At 28.5% G+C, this 17,769-nt stretch overlaps 2 protein-coding genes across 3 annotated transcripts; both read left to right on the top strand.

Moving 5' to 3' along the window:
• The first annotated feature begins 1,988 nt into the window (after positions 1-1,988).
• On the top strand, positions 1,989-4,590 carry LOC107421217 (GTP-binding nuclear protein Ran-3-like). The gene is made up of 8 exons (XM_048476240.2): positions 1,989-2,112; positions 2,253-2,322; positions 2,550-2,606; positions 2,743-2,860; positions 3,203-3,292; positions 3,406-3,585; positions 3,732-3,809; positions 4,149-4,590. Exons 1-8 carry the CDS (start codon positions 2,110-2,112, stop codon positions 4,216-4,218), a joined length of 666 nt encoding a protein of 221 aa, XP_048332197.1. The 5' UTR covers positions 1,989-2,109; the 3' UTR covers positions 4,219-4,590.
• Positions 4,591-11,517: 6,927 nt separating this feature from the next.
• LOC107421233 (GTP-binding nuclear protein Ran1A-like) lies at positions 11,518-14,107 on the top strand. 2 transcript variants are annotated; one of them, XM_048476235.2, is made up of 8 exons: positions 11,518-11,653; positions 11,801-11,870; positions 12,084-12,150; positions 12,259-12,376; positions 12,742-12,831; positions 12,969-13,148; positions 13,292-13,369; positions 13,768-14,107. In XM_048476235.2, exons 2-8 carry the CDS (start codon positions 11,859-11,861, stop codon positions 13,835-13,837), a joined length of 615 nt encoding a protein of 204 aa, XP_048332192.2. In that variant the 5' UTR covers positions 11,518-11,653; positions 11,801-11,858; the 3' UTR covers positions 13,838-14,107. The 2 variants fall into 2 exon arrangements, with proteins under 2 accessions (XP_048332192.2, XP_048332189.2); XM_048476232.2 differs by having other exon boundaries at positions 11,524-11,653; positions 12,094-12,150.
• Positions 14,108-17,769: the final 3,662 nt, after the last annotated feature.

The raw sequence follows: 17,769 nt of genomic DNA, 5'->3' as shown, positions 1-17,769 counted from the left end.
TTAAAAATTAAACTAAAAAATAACAAATTAATACATCTTTAACAATAAATTAAATAATTTTAATATTATAAAACTTATATAATTATCAAAATATTCCTTTTTAATGGGTCTAATGGGTTTAACGTGTTTATCGTGTTTCACCCATTAAAACCCGTTAATTTATTGGGTCTTAGTGGGTGATACTGATACGGACCTAACACGATATCGCCAATCCAAATCTGTAAATTATCGTGTGGGTTCGTGTCGTGTTATCGTATTGTGTGATATTTTGCCAGCGTATAATACAATACCCTTGCTAGAAGACATTTTCTCTTCTTCTTCTTCTTCTTCACAAATTGCTTTTCTCATGAACCGAATATGGTCTCGTCTGTTGGGGCTATATAATGATAATTTATCTAAAAAACAATGAAGTGAGCTTAATTGAGATGAAGAAGAGTGAGGTGAGCTAGATTTATCAAATCTCTATAGCTAGATAGGACTGCAATGAAGCAGCTCTAATGGTGAGCCCAATCCTAACGCAGTGTCATATTCTTTTAGGGGGAAGGTGTACAAAATGATGCACTATGGGCTTTTCAAATAATAATTATTATTTTTTTAACTCCTGCCTAAACCCTAAACGCAAATGTGAAAAAAAGAAAAAAAGAAAAAAATATTTTGGAGGTCATGTGAATCTGTTAAAGTTAATGCAATTGGATAACATTGAAACAATTTTGAACATATAAAGTATGGATATATCAAAATTGATTTTAGAAGATCCAATTGAAACTTTCATAATGAGAGAGGAATTGAAATCTATTTATCTCTTTATTTTATTATAAATATATATATATATATATATATATTTTTTTTTTATGGGGTCAACACATATTTTATGTATATAAGAGAAGTTAATTCAAAATCTTAAGAAAATTAAAATTTTTGGGGGAATGGTTATGCTATTTCTCGTTTTTACTTTTGAGAGAAAAGTATACGAAAAAATTAAGTTTGCAACTCATATGAGATTCACATGCTTTCATATGCGTATAACCATGAATTTTGGATAGAATAGTGCATAGGGTTCGATGGTGTAATGTTATGATAAGTTGGGGTTTGAATTGCCAAAAAACAAATAAATAAAAAATTGGGATTAGGGATAAATAAATAAAAAGGGCAAAAAAACGAGCTGTGAAAGTTGATTTGATGGCTAACCTCTTTGTTGGGCCTATAAAGCCCATTATAGCTCTTGGTGATGTGCATCCTTAGCCCAAAACCATACTCGAAATCTTTATGAATGGACATGAGCTCCTTTTGAGTTCTAGTTCTAGTGGTCTAGAATCTAAACTAGGCCGAAGAAAAGAAAACCCTCTTGTCAAAAAGTACTACCAAGGGCATATTTGAATCAGAGTTTAGCTTTGGTGGATGAATCACACAGTTTGATAGTACTTTTGCCACAGTTAAAAAAGTGCTCGTAGAAAGCAATGACAACGTGTTTAGTAGACAAAATAAAAGTACTTTTTTTTTTTTTTCAATAAAAAGAATCTATGGTACTTTTACGATAGGAGCACCTTCTTCAAACTGCTTATTTAAGTGATTCAAAATATTCAATATTCAAAAATGTTCTATTTTAGTTTCAAAATATGTATTTTTTTAATATATATTTATAATCAAATCGGTAAATGCTTTTGCTGTTTTTTGGTTCCTTTTTTTTTTTTTTTAGCTCTTGGGAAAAGCTAAATAAAGTACCCTCTGTCCATGGTTTTGACATGGGCTAGGCAGCTGGAGATCCAAAAAAAAATATTCCAAAGCCCATGGACTACAAAATAGCGGTGGAAAATATCTTCACAATTCTTTCAAAAATAAATAAATAGATAAACAATAAAAGAAGTTGGACACGTGGATGGACAAAATTCAAGTGGAAATTTGAAGCGGGACATTGATCCAACGGCAAAGAAAATTGCGTTGAAGAAAAGTCGAACTGTTTATTTAAAACCCTCTTTTCTTTTTATTTGTTTATTTTTTTAAACTAATAAAATTAGACGCCTATATATAAAATCCTCCTCCACCGAGTAGAAGCTCTCGCCCTAACACATCTCCGCCTCTCTTAAGAAGAAAGAAGAAGAAGCTCTGCCAATGGTATTCCTCGCTCTCTCTCTCTCTCTCTATATATATATATATATATATGTGTGTGTGTGTGTGTTTTCTTCTTCATATATCTTGATTGTTGTAGGTTTAGTCTCTGATCAAATTTTTTTTTTTTGGGGGGGTTTCAACAGGCTCTTCCGAATCAACAAACGGTGGATTACCCTAGCTTTAAGCTCGTTATTGTTGGCGATGGTGGAACAGGTGCGTATGTATATGATTTCATAGCATTGAGAAAGAGAAATCACTGAAACTAAAAGTGTATTCAGATCTTTGCGTTTTCGAATTTTTTTTTTCTTGGCTGCCAAACAGAGCGTAGAGAGGACATTCTGTTCGTATTTTTGTTTTTAAGGTTTTATCTGTTCGGATCTGTGATTGTTAACCTTGGAAAAACCCTAGCTTGTGATTGACCCTTTTTTATTCTGTGCCAGGGAAAACTACATTTGTTAAGCGGCATCTCACTGGAGAGTTTGAAAAGAAATACGAACGTAAGAATTTAAACCTTGCATTGCTGTTTATATGTTTGTGTGTTTGAGTGAGAGACAGAGAGTGTTGGAAATTACAAATACCTTTTTTTTTTTTTTTCTTTAAATTAATTCTGTGTTGTAAAATGGTGGATTTCAGCTACGATCGGTGTTGAAGTTCATCCTTTGGATTTTTTCACAAACTGTGGGAAGATCAGGTTCTACTGCTGGGATACTGCTGGTCAGGAGAAGTTTGGTGGACTAAGAGATGGTTACTAGTGTGTGCCTTTCTTATTTATTTATTTTTTAATTTCAAAGTTAAAATTTTCTTATTATAAACGATGTTTAATTTAATTTCTATAGCATTTATTTAAATATTCTGTCTATTGTAATGTCCAATATTTCAACACATGGTACTTGGAAATTGGAATCTTTGATTTGAATTATGTGTTAATTCATTTGAATTAGAATGGCTGTGTTTTCTGGTGTGTTAAAAAGAGTTAATTTTGCCGCATGTTTAGAATAGTTGATGTAAGATGACTTATTCAAACTTAAAACTTGGTATTAATAATTTGCACTCTTTTTTTTTTTTTTTTTTTTTCCCCCTTCTGGATTTTCAGTATTCATGGACAGTGTGCCATCATAATGTTTGATGTCACAGCTCGTTTGACATACAAAAATGTACCAACGTGGCATCGGGATCTCTGCAGGTATTCTCTACACTACTCTATTTTCTGCTGTATTTGCTTGCTAATTACTCCTTTCCACATTTTCCTTATTATAAGATATCGTCTTCTGAATGGCTTATGTTTTTCTCTCTTAGGGTGTGTGAGAACATTCCCATCGTTTTGTGTGGCAACAAGGTGGATGTAAAAAATAGGCAGGTGAAAGCAAAGCAGGTTACCTTTCACAGGAAGAAAAATCTCCAGTATTATGAGATTTCTGCCAAGAGCAATTACAACTTTGAGAAACCATTTTTGTATCTTGCCAGAAAGCTTGCAGGGTAATGTTTATCAAACCCTTTTCTATTATCTTCTTTTATAATTATTTAAGACCCTTTCCCCATTTTTTATATTCGTTTTCTTTTTCTGCTGCCTCTGTAAACTTGATTGTGCAATTGAGGGAATAATGATATATGGGTCTCTGCAGAAATGTTGACCTGCATTTTGTTGAATCTCCTGCTCTTGCTCCTCCAGAAGTGCAAATAGACATGGCTACGCAAGCTCAGTAAGTTTAGAATAATTTTGATTATCATTTGGCACTTCTGATTACTTATTTGAATAAAATATTCAATAAAAAAGTTGCATTCATAAAAATCCTTGAAATTCCAAATCTTTTTTGGGTTTATTGCTCTTTTGAGTACTTGTACATGTAATGGAACTTAGTAGACGTCATTTAAAAAAAAAAAAAAAAAAAATTTAATTTGCTGTTTATTTTTTGCACAATATTTGAAATTTGAGGACTTTGTGCACAATGGTTATGGATTTAGGTATGTTCTACATACTGACGTATTGCTCTCTGCTAAGTTTCTTTATCTCTTGCTAACGCTTGTATTCATTTTGTCAGGCATGAAGCTGAATTGGCAGAGGCAGCCGCACAACCACTTCCAGATGAAGATGATGATGTATTTGATTAATGTGGTGGTCGTGGGACTTTCATCTGGCTGTTTGAGCTGATTTTGGATGTCACTAAATTTGTATCTTTCTCTGGTTTCTTTCCTACAAATTGGGGATGGTGTTATTGTTTTTTTTTTTTTTTTTTTTTTTTTTTTTTTTTTTTTTTGTTGGAAGGATGGTCGGGTATGCTTATCTACCTAGTTCGTTGGTTATAGGGCTTTTAAGTATTTCCTCCACCGTTGAATGAAAATTTTGGTTTTGGAGTGTACTTTTCCTGATGAATGTTTGGAGTGAAATTGTGGAGAAGAGATTATTCATGTGTAGTTGGTATATGTATGGATCCAATTTTCTATATTATGCAATTTCGTTTAATGAAAAATCTTATTCCCTGATCTCTCTCTTGCTGTGGCAAAGTGTCTGTTTTGTCTTTCATTATCAAAACTTTCCAGTCCTAATCTCTATCAGAATTTCTGTTTTTGTGTTTTGTTGTTTGGTTGCTTTTGAACGAAGCAAAAGTTTTGGCTGTCTGATAGATACTCCATTGCTTTATTTAGAATTTTAGATGCCCTATCAGCTTTGTCGTATTGATTATATTTTGGACTTTCAAATAAGTGGAAGATGCATTTTTGTGACTTTCTAGATTTTATTATTATTGTTATTTATTTATTTATTTTCTGAATTGGGGATTAAATTTAGGGGAAACTGGCAGCAAGAAATCACAATTTAAATAAAAAAAACTAAAGTAAACTAATTTGGTTATTCTATGATTATTTCTCTAAAATTTCAAAATTATTAAAAGGTATATGTTTAAGGCTCATTCCTCTTCTATAGGCGGAGGTCTATTTAATATTTTCATCGATTAGGTGTATATTATAGAATTTTATAAAATCCATAAAAAAATTATAAAAATCTAATAAAAATTTTTGAAATAAAGATTGGATTTCATATTAATTATTTTTTTTATATTTTTTTTTTAAATTTATCAAAATTTATCATTTTTTAAATTTTTTTAAAAGCAATGATTTTTTAAATATTTTTAAATTTTAAAAGAATTTTATAAAATGCTAATTGAATATATTTAAAAGATGGATTTCGTATTAACAATTTTTTTTCACAATTTTGCTTTTAAAATATTTTCAAATTTATTAAAATTCATTATTTTTTAAAATATTTTAAAAGTAATAACTTTTTGAATACCTATAAATTTTAAAAAGATTTTACAAAATTTTAATTGAATACATTTAAATTTTAATGAATTTTTGTAAAATTTATTAAAATTTAAATTGAATATCACTTAAATTTTTAAACACTTTTAAAATAATTTAAACTCTAAATTGAATATATCCCCTTTAAACTATTGTAGAAGTAAAGTAACAAATAATAATATAGGTATAGTTATTTTCTTTCAAAACGAGATATATAATTTACGAAAAAAAAAGAACAGATATTTGTAATTTTCAATAAAACTTAATTAAGGAAGTAATAATGATAATTACTATAAATGGCTTTAAACTTAATTGATATATATATATATATATATATATATATAATAATAATTCTATCATGCGGACGTTCGTAAAGACGGCAAACCATTGTTGTTATCTAATAATATTGACGATGGTTTCATAAAAAATCATCATTTTTGTAGACGTCTACTCGATAAAAACGTACAAACGTCCGCACTATAGAAAATCTCATATATATATATATATATAGATTTTCTATTTAATAGTTAACAAAGATGATCTAATTCATTATATCTAAGACCTTTACTTTAAAATTCTTCGACATCCTTACTATATCAAAAGAACATATCTACTTTACAAATATATATATATATATATATATATATACACATGATACTTCTAATTCTAATAAAACCTAAATAGATATCCATGAAATCTTATTTTTCATACCTAAATTATTTTCATCGACCAAACAAATGATTTTTTCATATGTACTATATATATACATATATATATGTAAGGTTATGCATGACAATTCAATGATAAAAAACCTACTTCATACAATAATATATTTTTGAAATTTCTACTCTAAATATTAAAAAAACCAGAATACAAGCATAAAAAAATTTGCAAATTTGTCAGTATATCAAATAGAGGTGTAAATGAGCTGAGTATAGTATTTTTAAGCTCGACTTGTATAATTTTAAATGTTTTCAAGTTCGATTCAGCTTATTTATAAAAAGTTTAAGTTTAGTTCGACTTATCTCTTTATAATATAAAAATTTAAAAATTTTGAATATTTGTTTTCTTAAATAGCAATTTTAACAGCAGTTATTAGTATATTTCACTTATTCTATTAATTTTACTATAAAACTAATTTATTTTTAAAAATTTTATAAATTAAAAATATGAAAATATTATTATGTATTATAAAGATTAAATATATTTAAATTCATAGTATAATTTTTTTTTATATAAATACATATAAAAAAAAATTCAAGCTAATAAAAGCTTGATTTATTATTCAAGATTGGCTTTGAAGATTCGTTTAATCGTTTATTATTCAAGCTTGATTCGTTTTCTTTACTAATTGAATTTAAACAAGTTAAAATTGAGTAGAACTTGAGTTGATTACACCTATTTATAACCCTAGTTTCAAACGTAAGTCAGATAGATGAACAAAAAAAAGAAAAAAAGAAAAAAAGGTGCTCTTATTATTGGACAACCATATCCAATCCAAAAGCCCATGCTATTCTTTCAAAAAAACCCAAAAAGGAAAGTGACACATGGAGCATGAAATTTTATGGGGGATTAATCCAACGGTGAGGAAAATCACATTCAATAGAAGTAAAAATAATAACGCTAATGCTATTATTCAAGCTTGATTTGTTCTTTATAATCAAATTTGAACATTAAAATTGAGTAGAACTTGAGTTGATTACCCCTATTTACATCCCTAGTCTCAAAAGTAAGCCAGACGGACAAACAAAAAAAATAAAATGGTACTCTTATTATTGGACAACCATATCCAATCCCAAAGTCCACACTTATAACACCTCATCCCAATGTACACAGGAATTTTTTGCACGTTGACCATGTTTGACCGAGTGGGCTTTACAGTTGACTTTTTGCTGTCCGTATAATTTTTTTGTTAACTAAGGTACCTGCTGAAATATTCATCAATCCAAATTTGTAGATTAATAGCATGCCAAAAACAGAGATAAGGTTCAGAAGTTATGAATGAAACAAGTTACGATTCGAACTGATTAAGTGATACTACGTTTGACTTTTTTTCTTATGGATTCGTGTTTTGACTTGTATATTATTATCAAGTACTCATCGATATAAGTTCATAGACTAGTGGAATACTTAATTTAAACTTATAGTTAAAAAGTTACGAACATGTAAAATTTAATAATTTTTTTAAATTGATTTTATTGGGTATAATTTTGACCCATGTGAAAAACGTGTGCACAGTGTCCCCAATGACACTATGTCATGTGTCACAATCTTGGCCAATCCCATCAATGCACAGTAGCACCACGGGAGGCCTTTATTGGTTGAGAGGGGGAGGGGTTAGGAGAGAGAAAAGGAGTGAGGAGAGAGAGAAATCGATGAATTGTTGTTTGCCGTTCTTTGATCACCGATGGTGTGCATGCACCGACCCATGGCGAAGCCCACCTCCTAACCAACCAGCCGGCCAAGTTTCACAGTGAGCAAGTCCATAACGTGTTGAGATTGGAAGAATTTTTTATGGCGGTGCTATTTATTTTGCTGACTAATTTCTCTCACTCTGGTCACCCTTTATTCTCACCACTCCCATCATTGAGACATCACTCATCGAACATCTTTCTCACCAAATTTGATGGCCAATGGCCGGCGGAGACACTGACGTTAGAGGAATATTCTTGTGATGGCGATGGTTCATTAGTTTCCTTGATTCCAGCAAGTTCCTGACAAGTCCACCACCCTTTTCCACCTGTTTTAACCTCCTTGAGTTCAAATCCAAGGTATGTTTTGTCCAAATTTTATTGGATTATGAGATCCAAGGACATTAAGTTACCCGAGTTTTCTAGTCAGATCACGGCCACCGCCTATCGAATCACCGAAAGGTAAGACTTGATTTGTGATTCTTGCATCGTAAGGTTCAATTTGGTATATATATATATATATATATATATATATATATTGCAAATTGTGGATAGAATTTGTGCTTGCTCTCCCAGATAAAATGTGTAGAAAATACTCAATTAAAATATTATTTTAATTGATTTTGTGTTCTGTTAATATTTTAGGTACCCATGTGAATCGAGAGATTGACCCTTTGGAGGATCACGAGTGACTTGCGTATTTCAAGTGAGTGGTCATTTTTTCTAAATTTATTTTCGGGACACTTATAAGTGTATTATTGTATTGTTTAAATTTCTGTAAATTTTATGATGTGTTTTAAATTAAAGAAAATTTGTTATTAAATTATGTTGTGTAAATTTATGTGGTTTTATATATAATTTTTGCATAACTTGATTTTATGGATTTGAAGAAAATAATTATATAAAATTTATTGTGCAGAATATATATATATATATATATATATATGTGTGTGTGTGTGTGTGTGTGTGTGTGTGTGTGCACGCACACGCGCATAACTATATGTGAATTTTTATTTATTTGGAAAGAACTGATTTTATAAAATTGGTGGATTTAAGATTCTGGTTTAAACAAAAATTAGTAATTATATGGGTTTAGAATAATGTATTAAAAATCCAATGTTATTTTATAACAATTTGGTGTACATTATATTGTTAAATTTTATGCACCATATAGTAATGTATTCTGTATTGTATATGTTAATTAGCACACATGTATTGACTAGTTATCTTATGGGAGGTAAAGGCAAGATGTTGGTAGGTATTTTACACATTGAGCATCAGTTGTCCCCTCTTGATTATAGGATAGAAGATTATTAGCATCGGTACCTTGGGATACTAAAGTATCTTATTGCAAATATCTCTCTTAACCTCTCTGTCAGAGTGGTGTTTAGGGCGTCGAATACTACTTGATAACGCTTGGCATATAGTGTGGTGTATTAGATTAATTCCTGGTACAAGTTTTAAATGAAAAATGTTTTAAAATATATTTTATTACATTTTAATTATTTATTTAAGAATTTGTTTTAAATTATTTAAATTGTTATTTTACAAATTATTTAAATTGTTGGATTTAATTTTACCACAATATATTATTTATATTATTTATTTTATATTATTTTATTTTATTTTATATGAAATTGCCTCATATAAGTTGTAATTATATTTTATTTTATTTTGTCTTAAATTAATAATTGTTTTTAGGATTATTTCTAAAGTTATTTTAATGTTATTTTATTTATATTTTTATTTACTAATTTGATTTTGGGGGAATACAAAAATTATGAGTTTTGTGAAACTAATTTTTAAAAAGGAAAACCTTTCAAACTCGAATGAAACTGTAAGGGTTTTGAAATAAATTTCTTAATTAATTAATTAATTAATTTATTTTTCATTAATTATCATTATTTTACAATAATATATATTATTACTTAGTTGGGTGTTACTGACCGGAATGATTAGCATCTAATTATTTTTCTCTTTTAAATTTATTCCCTTATGTCAAGGTGTTAGTAGGTGTTGATCATTCAAGACGAGTTCGATGTTTCTTGTTGTCACCATTTTCAAAGTATAACATTCTTCCTTTCTTTTCATTCTTGTAATATTGTTTTTAGAGATAAATGCACTTCAGTATACTTTATAATCATCAATGTTTCAATTGAACCTTCTAAAATCAATTTTGACATATTCGTACATTCTATTTGAAAAATTATTTCAATATGGTCTAATTGCGTTAAATTTAATGGATTCCATCAAATTGAACGTATCAAAAATCATTTTTTATTATTTTTTACATTTCATTTGTTCATTTTGTAGGAGCAAAAGAAAAAAACACTTTAGTACCCTCTAAAATCATTGAATTTCATTTTGGATCTTTAAAATCAATTTTTTCACATTGATAAATGTTTAACAAAATTTAAGAGCTAAAACAATTTTAAGAACACGACAGAAATACCAGATAGTAAAAAAAAAATTTGACAGCCTTAAAAAAATATAAGATATTTAAAAAAATTTAAGAGGCCAAAAAAAATACCAAATAGTTAAAAAAAAATTAAAGTATAATAAAAAATATCACATATTCAAAAAAATTCGGAGAGCTTCATAAGGTATTAGATATTTAAATAATCTTGAAAGCTAAAAAAATTATCAGTTGGTTAAAAAAAATCAAAGTGTTTGAAAGAATACTAGATCTTCAATAATAATAATAATAATAATAATGAGAACCCAAAATAAAATAAACTAGATATTAAAAAAAAATCTAAAAATCTGGAAAAAATCAGATAGTAAAAAAATACTAGATACTTGAACATTTGATACTTTTATTAGGCTTTTGAAATTTTTTTTAATGTCAAATATTTTTTATCATGCTTTCAAAATTTTTTTTGCCATCTAGTATTTTTTTGATGCTATCAAAATTTTTTTTACTATCTTGTTTTTTTATTGTGTTTTCAAAATTTTATTACCATCTAATTTTTTTTTAAGCCCTTAGATTTTATTAAACATTTAATGTTGTTTATCAATGTGAGAAAATTGATTTTAAAGATCCGAAATAAAATTTAGTGATGTTAGAAGGTATTAAAGTATTTTTAATGCAATTGGACCATATTGAAATAATTTTCAAATAGAGGATATGAATGTGTCAAAATTGATTTTATAAACTCAATTGAAATGTTTGTAATTATAAAGGGTGTTGGCATGCATTTATGCCTTTCTTTTATAATCCCCTTTGTATTTGTATTAATTATGTTCTTGAATTTAAATCTTAATATGCTTTTAACACAATTACAATTAGATTATTTTTGTTTTTGTGTCTTTTTCTTACATTATCTCATATTGAAGTGCTGTTATTTGTGGAAAATAATAATAAAGTGCAACCAATAAGAAGATGAATTTTTGTGTGCATTTTTTGTATAACGAATTTTAAAATAAGTCCAACTTTAGGAAATGATGTGACAAAATTTTGTGTAGGAATGTCCAATGCGATTTTCCGGAATAATCTAAGATTCCCGTAGAAAAGACAACGCTACTATTTAAAAAAAATCCAAAAAGGAAATAACATGTGGAGGGAGACAATTAAAGGTGAAATTTTAAAGCAGATTAATCCAACGGTGAGGAAAATTGCTTTCAACACACGTCGGAAAAAAAATTAGGCTGACGCTACTATAAAATAACGCTACTATTATTATATTATTATAATAAAAAAAAAGGAAAATTCGAGGCCTATAAAACCCGCCCATTCAAACCTCCTTTACCCCAACATCTACTTCTTTTCTTTTCCCACACAACCAGACCAAGAACAGGCTCTTCTGCTTCCACGATTCCAACGACAAGGTTCGCTAATGGTAACTCTCTCTCTCTCTCTCTCTCTCTCTCTCTCTCTCTGTCTATATATTTTACTTTCTGTATATGTTGATTGTTTGCTAGGGTTTATTCTCTGATTCTGTAGGTTCAATTTTGTTATTATTATTTATTTTTTTTGGTTTCCACAGACTCTTCCAGATCAGGCAACGGTGAATTGCCCTAGCTTTAAGCTTGTCCTCGTCGGCGATGGTGGAACAGGTAACTGAAACCGAAAATTCGTCCAAATCTTTTCCTTCCGCATTCTTTTTTTCTTGGCTACCAAACAGAGAGTTGTGTGTTTGTGTTTTTCGTTTGGTGATTTTTTTTTTTTTTCCTTGTTGATTATGTTTGTTCGGGGTCAGTAGTTAAATTGCGCTGAATAACTGTAGCGTTATCGTTAGAGTTTGGTTTTGTTGATTGGCTTGGTTTTAGTTCGGTGCAGGGAAGACTACGTTTGTTAAGCGGCATGTCACTGGAGAGTTTGAAAAGAAATACGAACGTAAGAATTTAAAACCCTTTATTACTGTTTCTTTTTTCTTTTTTTAGTGTTTTTGGAATCTCGAATGCAGATTTTAATGCTTGTGTTGTTAAAAATATTGGATTTCAGCGACGATTGGTGTTGAAGTTCATCCTCTGGACTTCTACAGCAACTACGGACAGATCAGATTCTATTGCTGGGACACTGCTGGTCAAGAGAGGTTTGGTGGACTAAGAGATGGTTACTAGTATGTGCTTTTTTGCCATTTAATCTCTTTCTAATCTCTTTCTAAGTGCTTTTTATTAAAATTTAATCAACAATATGATATTATATTTATAAATTTTTTTGTCTATTTTTACAATATGATATTATATTTCTAAATTTTCTGTCTATTTTTATTGCATGGTACATGGAAATTGTAATCTTTTAATGTGAATTATGTAATAATTCATACGAATTTAAATTGCTGTGTGACTTTCGTTTTGTTCACAAATTGCAAGTTAGAATATTTGATGTTAGATGATGACTAGTATGGTTTTTTTTTTTATCTTTTGCTTTGGTGCTAACAATTTTTATTCTTCTATTTTTATTTTTTGGCTTCTGGATTTTCAGTATTCATGGACAATGTGCCATCATAATGTTCGATGTTACTGCTCGTTTGACATACAAAAATGTACCAACATGGCACCGTGATATTTGCAGGTGTGTTGGTGAAGATTTATTTCTCATTTTTCCGCATTACTATGTTTGCTTTGTAAGTTATTCCCATCTCCATTCTGTATTTTCCTTTTCACAAGGCATATGAAAACGGCCTCATAAGTGGTTTATATTTGTATCAGGGTGTGTGAGAACATTCCTATGGTTTTGTGTGGCAACAAGGTCGATGTGAAAAACAGACAGGTGAAAGCAAAGCAGGTTACCTTTCACAGGAAGAAAGGTCTCCAGTACTATGAAATTTCAGCCAAGAGCAATTACAACTTTGAGAAGCCATTTTTGTATCTTGCTCGAAAGCTTGCAGGGTAACGTTTGGGAAACCTTCTCTTTTATGCTTCTAATTGTTTAGGATTTCTTCTCCTTTATTTTAGTTTGTTTTTCTTTTTCTGCTGGCTTTGTAAACTTTATTATGGGAGGGAAAGAATAACGAATTGGTGGGTTTCTGCAGAAGTGCCGAGCTGCATTTTGTTAAATCACCTGCTCTGATTCCTCCAGAAGTGCAAATTGACATCGCTACACAAGCGAAGTAAGTTCGGAGTGGCTTATTATTATTATTATTTTTTATTTCTCTTGTCTGATAGTTTTGTACATTCCCACTTAGCCATTTTAAATCAATTTAATGTATAGCATAAAAAAAAAAAAAAAAGCACCATTTTTTATAACTATGAAATTTTTCGAAGATTTTTGGTTCTTGTTGACTCTTCTGTGTAATTTCTTTTACATGTAATGGAACCAATTCGGAGAATCTTTGCATGGATGTTCATCATCTTTGTCACGTTTAGAGAGTTATTTTTTAGCGAAATATTTGAAACTTGAGTAAATTTTGCATTTAGATCTGTTATACATTGCATAGATATATGCTTCTGTCATTTTAAGTATACTTTTAGTGGTAACGCTTCCTAACACTAGCATTCATCATGTCAGGCACGAAGCGGAATTGGCAGAGGCAGCCGCACAACCACTTCCAGATGAAGATGATGATGTATTTGCTTAGTCTGAGTCTGTCATCAAGATGTTTAATTTGTTTTTCTTTCTTATAGATTGGTGTCAGTGTTATTGGTTATTTGGAAATATTGTCACAGAGGATTATCTACCTACTTTCTGCGGTTATAGGGCTCTACTTTTTTTCTCTACTGTTAGAATGAAATTTGGTTATTTAAGTGCATAGGTTATTCATTTGTGTAGTAGGTATATGCTTGGATCCCATTTTCTATGTTATCCAACTTGGTATAATGGAAATGCATGGCTCCCTGATCTTTTTTCGTGACCGAAACTGTATGCGGTGATAAATTTTATTAAGATTATTATTGTCTTTTTTGGTTAAGAAACCCTTCCAGCCTTCTCATTCTTTCTTTAAGAACGGTTTCCCTTGAGTTGTACTAGTTTGGATTGCTTCAAACAAATAATGGAAAGAGTGTTTGTATATTCATAATTCTATTTTTATATTTTTAGAAATTATGAATTTCTCTTATTTTGGCTAGGGATTATAATATATTCTAAACTAAATGAAAATGGTATCTCACCAAAGTGATTGAATTAGAAATTAAGGGTGCTATCTTACTTGGAACCATTAGATTTTAGTTTTAAACACCCTTATACTAATTTTTAACAAAGATATTATGATATTATTTGCCATGTTTTTTAAAGTAGAGTTGTGCCTGCATCATTTTTTATAAATGTAATCACAGTCGTATGGATTCAAAATCATTAGAGATAATTTTTTGTTTAGAAACTCCTATGCATTTTAATGCCGTTGTTGGAAATCAAATTTTATTTTGCCATTTTTGTTTTCAATTAGTTTTTTTTTTTAAATTTCACTACTTATTCAAAAACCCATTATTCATTTATCATTATGAGAACATAATTAACTTGTTTTAACATTTTAAGATAACAATATTAATGCTTAAATAATTTGAAGCAAAAATTGATGTCTTTCAATTATTAATTTGGGGAAAGTCATGTAACTTAAGAAAACTTAATTAGGATTTTAAGTGAAAATTTTCATTTAAGAAATGGGCAAAATAATGACTTTAGACCATATTGAAGTTATTAATCATAATAAATGTGTAAACTCAAAATAATAAGATTTTATTAATTTTAATTTTGAAAAAAAAATTTCTGCTGAAGCTATACTAATAGGTATTGTCAGTAGTATTCTATAAGCTATCCATGCATTGGGAAAAGAATTTAATTTTTTTTTTATAAAGTTTAGTATCTCAAGTGTTGTTTTTAATTCAAGATTTATTATTTCTTTTAAAACTTTTAGTTTTGAAAATAAATCTAAACCATCAATATCAGATAACATATCATGTTTTAAAAAATTTTAAAGATGCAAATATTTTTTTTTTTAGAAAATCATCACCAAGCAATTTTAATTTTTCTACATAATACGAAAAACCAAAATTATCTTCATATATCTTAAACTGTTCAAACCTAATTTGAAGTGAAGAAAGGGCATGATCAACTATAGTTAAAATAATTAATTTTAAAAAATTCTTTAGGTGAAAATCTTACCTCATTAGTTTCATTCTCATCAAATTCTTTCTTTCTTCTAATTACATGTTTTTCACGAAATTTTTGTTCTACATTCATTTCATTGGCAGTCTCTTTAGCACAAATCATAGTAGATGTGAACCCATTTTCTCTATAGTCATTAAAAAATAAAGCAAGACCTTTTAGTTGATCTAATGCAATGGCAATATTCATATCTTTATATTGTAAAAATTTACTAACAGTGTTAACCACAAACAATATATCATACCAAATAATCATACCTAATAAAAATTCAAAATTTGCAATCTCATATGTTGCTAAAGAAATTACTTCACTTTTTGTTTTAAGATCATCACTAGCTTCTGCTAGTTGATATAAAGCATCTCTTATTTGCGGAGCTTGATACTTTATTTCTTTAACACTTTCAAGATGACTTTTCCAACGTGTTTGTGACAATGGTTTAAGAGTTAAATTAGAAACATGGTCTTGCAAAATTTTCCATCTTTTTGTAGAAGAAGAAAATAATGAGTATATACGTTGTGTCACGCCAAAAAACATTATAGTACTAGGACAAGAGTTAGCCATATCACAAAGCACTAAATTAAGACTATGACAAACACATAGGCTATAAAAAGCTCTAGAATTTATATCTAATAATCTTTTTTGTACGCCTTATTGTTTACCTTTCATATTAGACCCATTATCATATCCTTGTCCTCTTATATCATTTATATCTAGTTCAAAAATTTTTATTACACTAGTAAGCATATCAAAAAGACTTTTCCTTGATGTATCAACCATTTTTAAAAATTCTAAAAAATACTCTTCTATTTTGATTGGATTTGTTGAAATATCTACACATCTTAATATGAAAGATATTTGTTCTTGATGACTTATATCTGGGGTACAATAAAGTATAACTGAAAAGTATTTTGCTTCTTTTATTTTTTTAATTATAATACTTTTTATTTCTAATCCTAACATATTTATTAACTCATTTTGTATGTTATGGCCAAGGTAATGATTATGAATTTCACCATTTTAAATAAGTTTAAGGTGTTCTTACATTATAGGATCAAATTCTGCAATCATTTCAATTAAACTTAAAAAATTTCCATTGCTATCATGATAAATCTTCTCATTTGTGCCACAAAATGCCAAATTATTTTTTGCAAGATTTTTAACTACAATAATAATTCTTACTAATATGTTCCTCCAATGCTCTTTTTCCTTGTCTATCTTTTCTTGTAAATTTTGATCAATAGTTTTATTTTTTAGTAATCTCATTTCAACATCAAACCAAATATTCATATTTATAATATGTTCACCGCTTGTTTCATGACTTTTAAGCTTGGCACTAAGATTTTTCCAATCTTGACATCCTTCATTTGCTAATTGAATTGTAGTTGATTTTTGACTAAATAATTTACAACAAAAACAAAATACTTTATCTAATTCTTTTGAATATTCCAACCATCTCCTATCATGTTTTTCTCCATTTAGTAATTTTCGAATGTAATGAATAGTAGAAAAGTTGTCTAGAATTTACGTCATGTGGAAAACATAAATTGGTTTCTCTAATTGGACCTTCTTCAACTCATAAATCTATTAAATTTGTATTTATGTTTTCCCATTGTGCTGGATCATATATATTTTCAACAATAATTTCATCAATATCATTAAAATTTTTATCCTCTTGATCAACTAATTCATCTTCTTCTAAATTATTATTTTTTTCTTCGTTAATATTAGTATTTGGTGAGTTAGATTTGTGCTTCTTAGAAAGTTCTTGACAGATTTCTTGTCCTAATAAAGTAGCATCTTCTAGTGAAAATTCAATTGTTTTTTCATTTAAATTTTCAATTGGTTCTTCTGAGTTTTAATTTTTAGTATTAGTAATAAACCTATCAAGTGCTCCTTTTTGAGATTGAATAAATTCTTCTGTTTTTCTTTTTTCATACGTTTTGCATATCCAGACTTATATTTTCTAGCAGACATATTTATATTCAAATAATAGAAAACGTAGATCCCTAATATTTTATCAAAATTAAAATGATTAAAATTAAAGAAACAATAAAACCTGATTTATGCCTTGCACTTTCAATTCGATGATACTTTAAAGTCTGACACTGTTATCTGCATGAATATGATAAAAGAACAAACAAATATTAATTTTTATTTAAATTAATTAGAATGAGCATCTAGGAGAATCATTGGCCTAAATTAAAAACATCATGTAAGGATTAACATTTAATCAATTTAGTTGAATAAAAGATATAAAGAAAAAAATAAAAACATAAAATACAGAACAAAACCGTGAGCTATATATATATATATATAAGAACAATAAGAATGATTAGTAAATAATTGCATCATGATTTCACATAAAATAATATACGTATATATATATATATATATATATGAGGAGAATGA

The sequence above is a fragment of the Ziziphus jujuba genome, chromosome 5 (assembly GCF_031755915.1).
Source record: "Ziziphus jujuba cultivar Dongzao chromosome 5, ASM3175591v1".
In the NCBI taxonomy this organism is placed as follows: Eukaryota; Viridiplantae; Streptophyta; class Magnoliopsida; order Rosales; family Rhamnaceae; genus Ziziphus; species Ziziphus jujuba.
This window is presented reverse-complemented; position numbering and strand designations above follow the sequence as displayed.

Bases quoted from the DNA above. Each gene is read 5' to 3' on its own strand.
- LOC107421217 (XM_048476240.2), top strand. The intron at 3,293-3,405 runs GTATTCTCTACA...TTTCTCTCTTAG, and splicing joins TGGCATCGGGATCTCTGCAG to GGTGTGTGAGAACATTCCCA. The intron at 3,586-3,731 runs GTAATGTTTATC...GGGTCTCTGCAG, and splicing joins CTTGCCAGAAAGCTTGCAGG to AAATGTTGACCTGCATTTTG.
- LOC107421233 (XM_048476232.2), top strand. The intron at 12,377-12,741 runs GTATGTGCTTTT...CTGGATTTTCAG, and splicing joins GGACTAAGAGATGGTTACTA to TATTCATGGACAATGTGCCA. The intron at 13,149-13,291 runs GTAACGTTTGGG...GGGTTTCTGCAG, and splicing joins CTTGCTCGAAAGCTTGCAGG to AAGTGCCGAGCTGCATTTTG.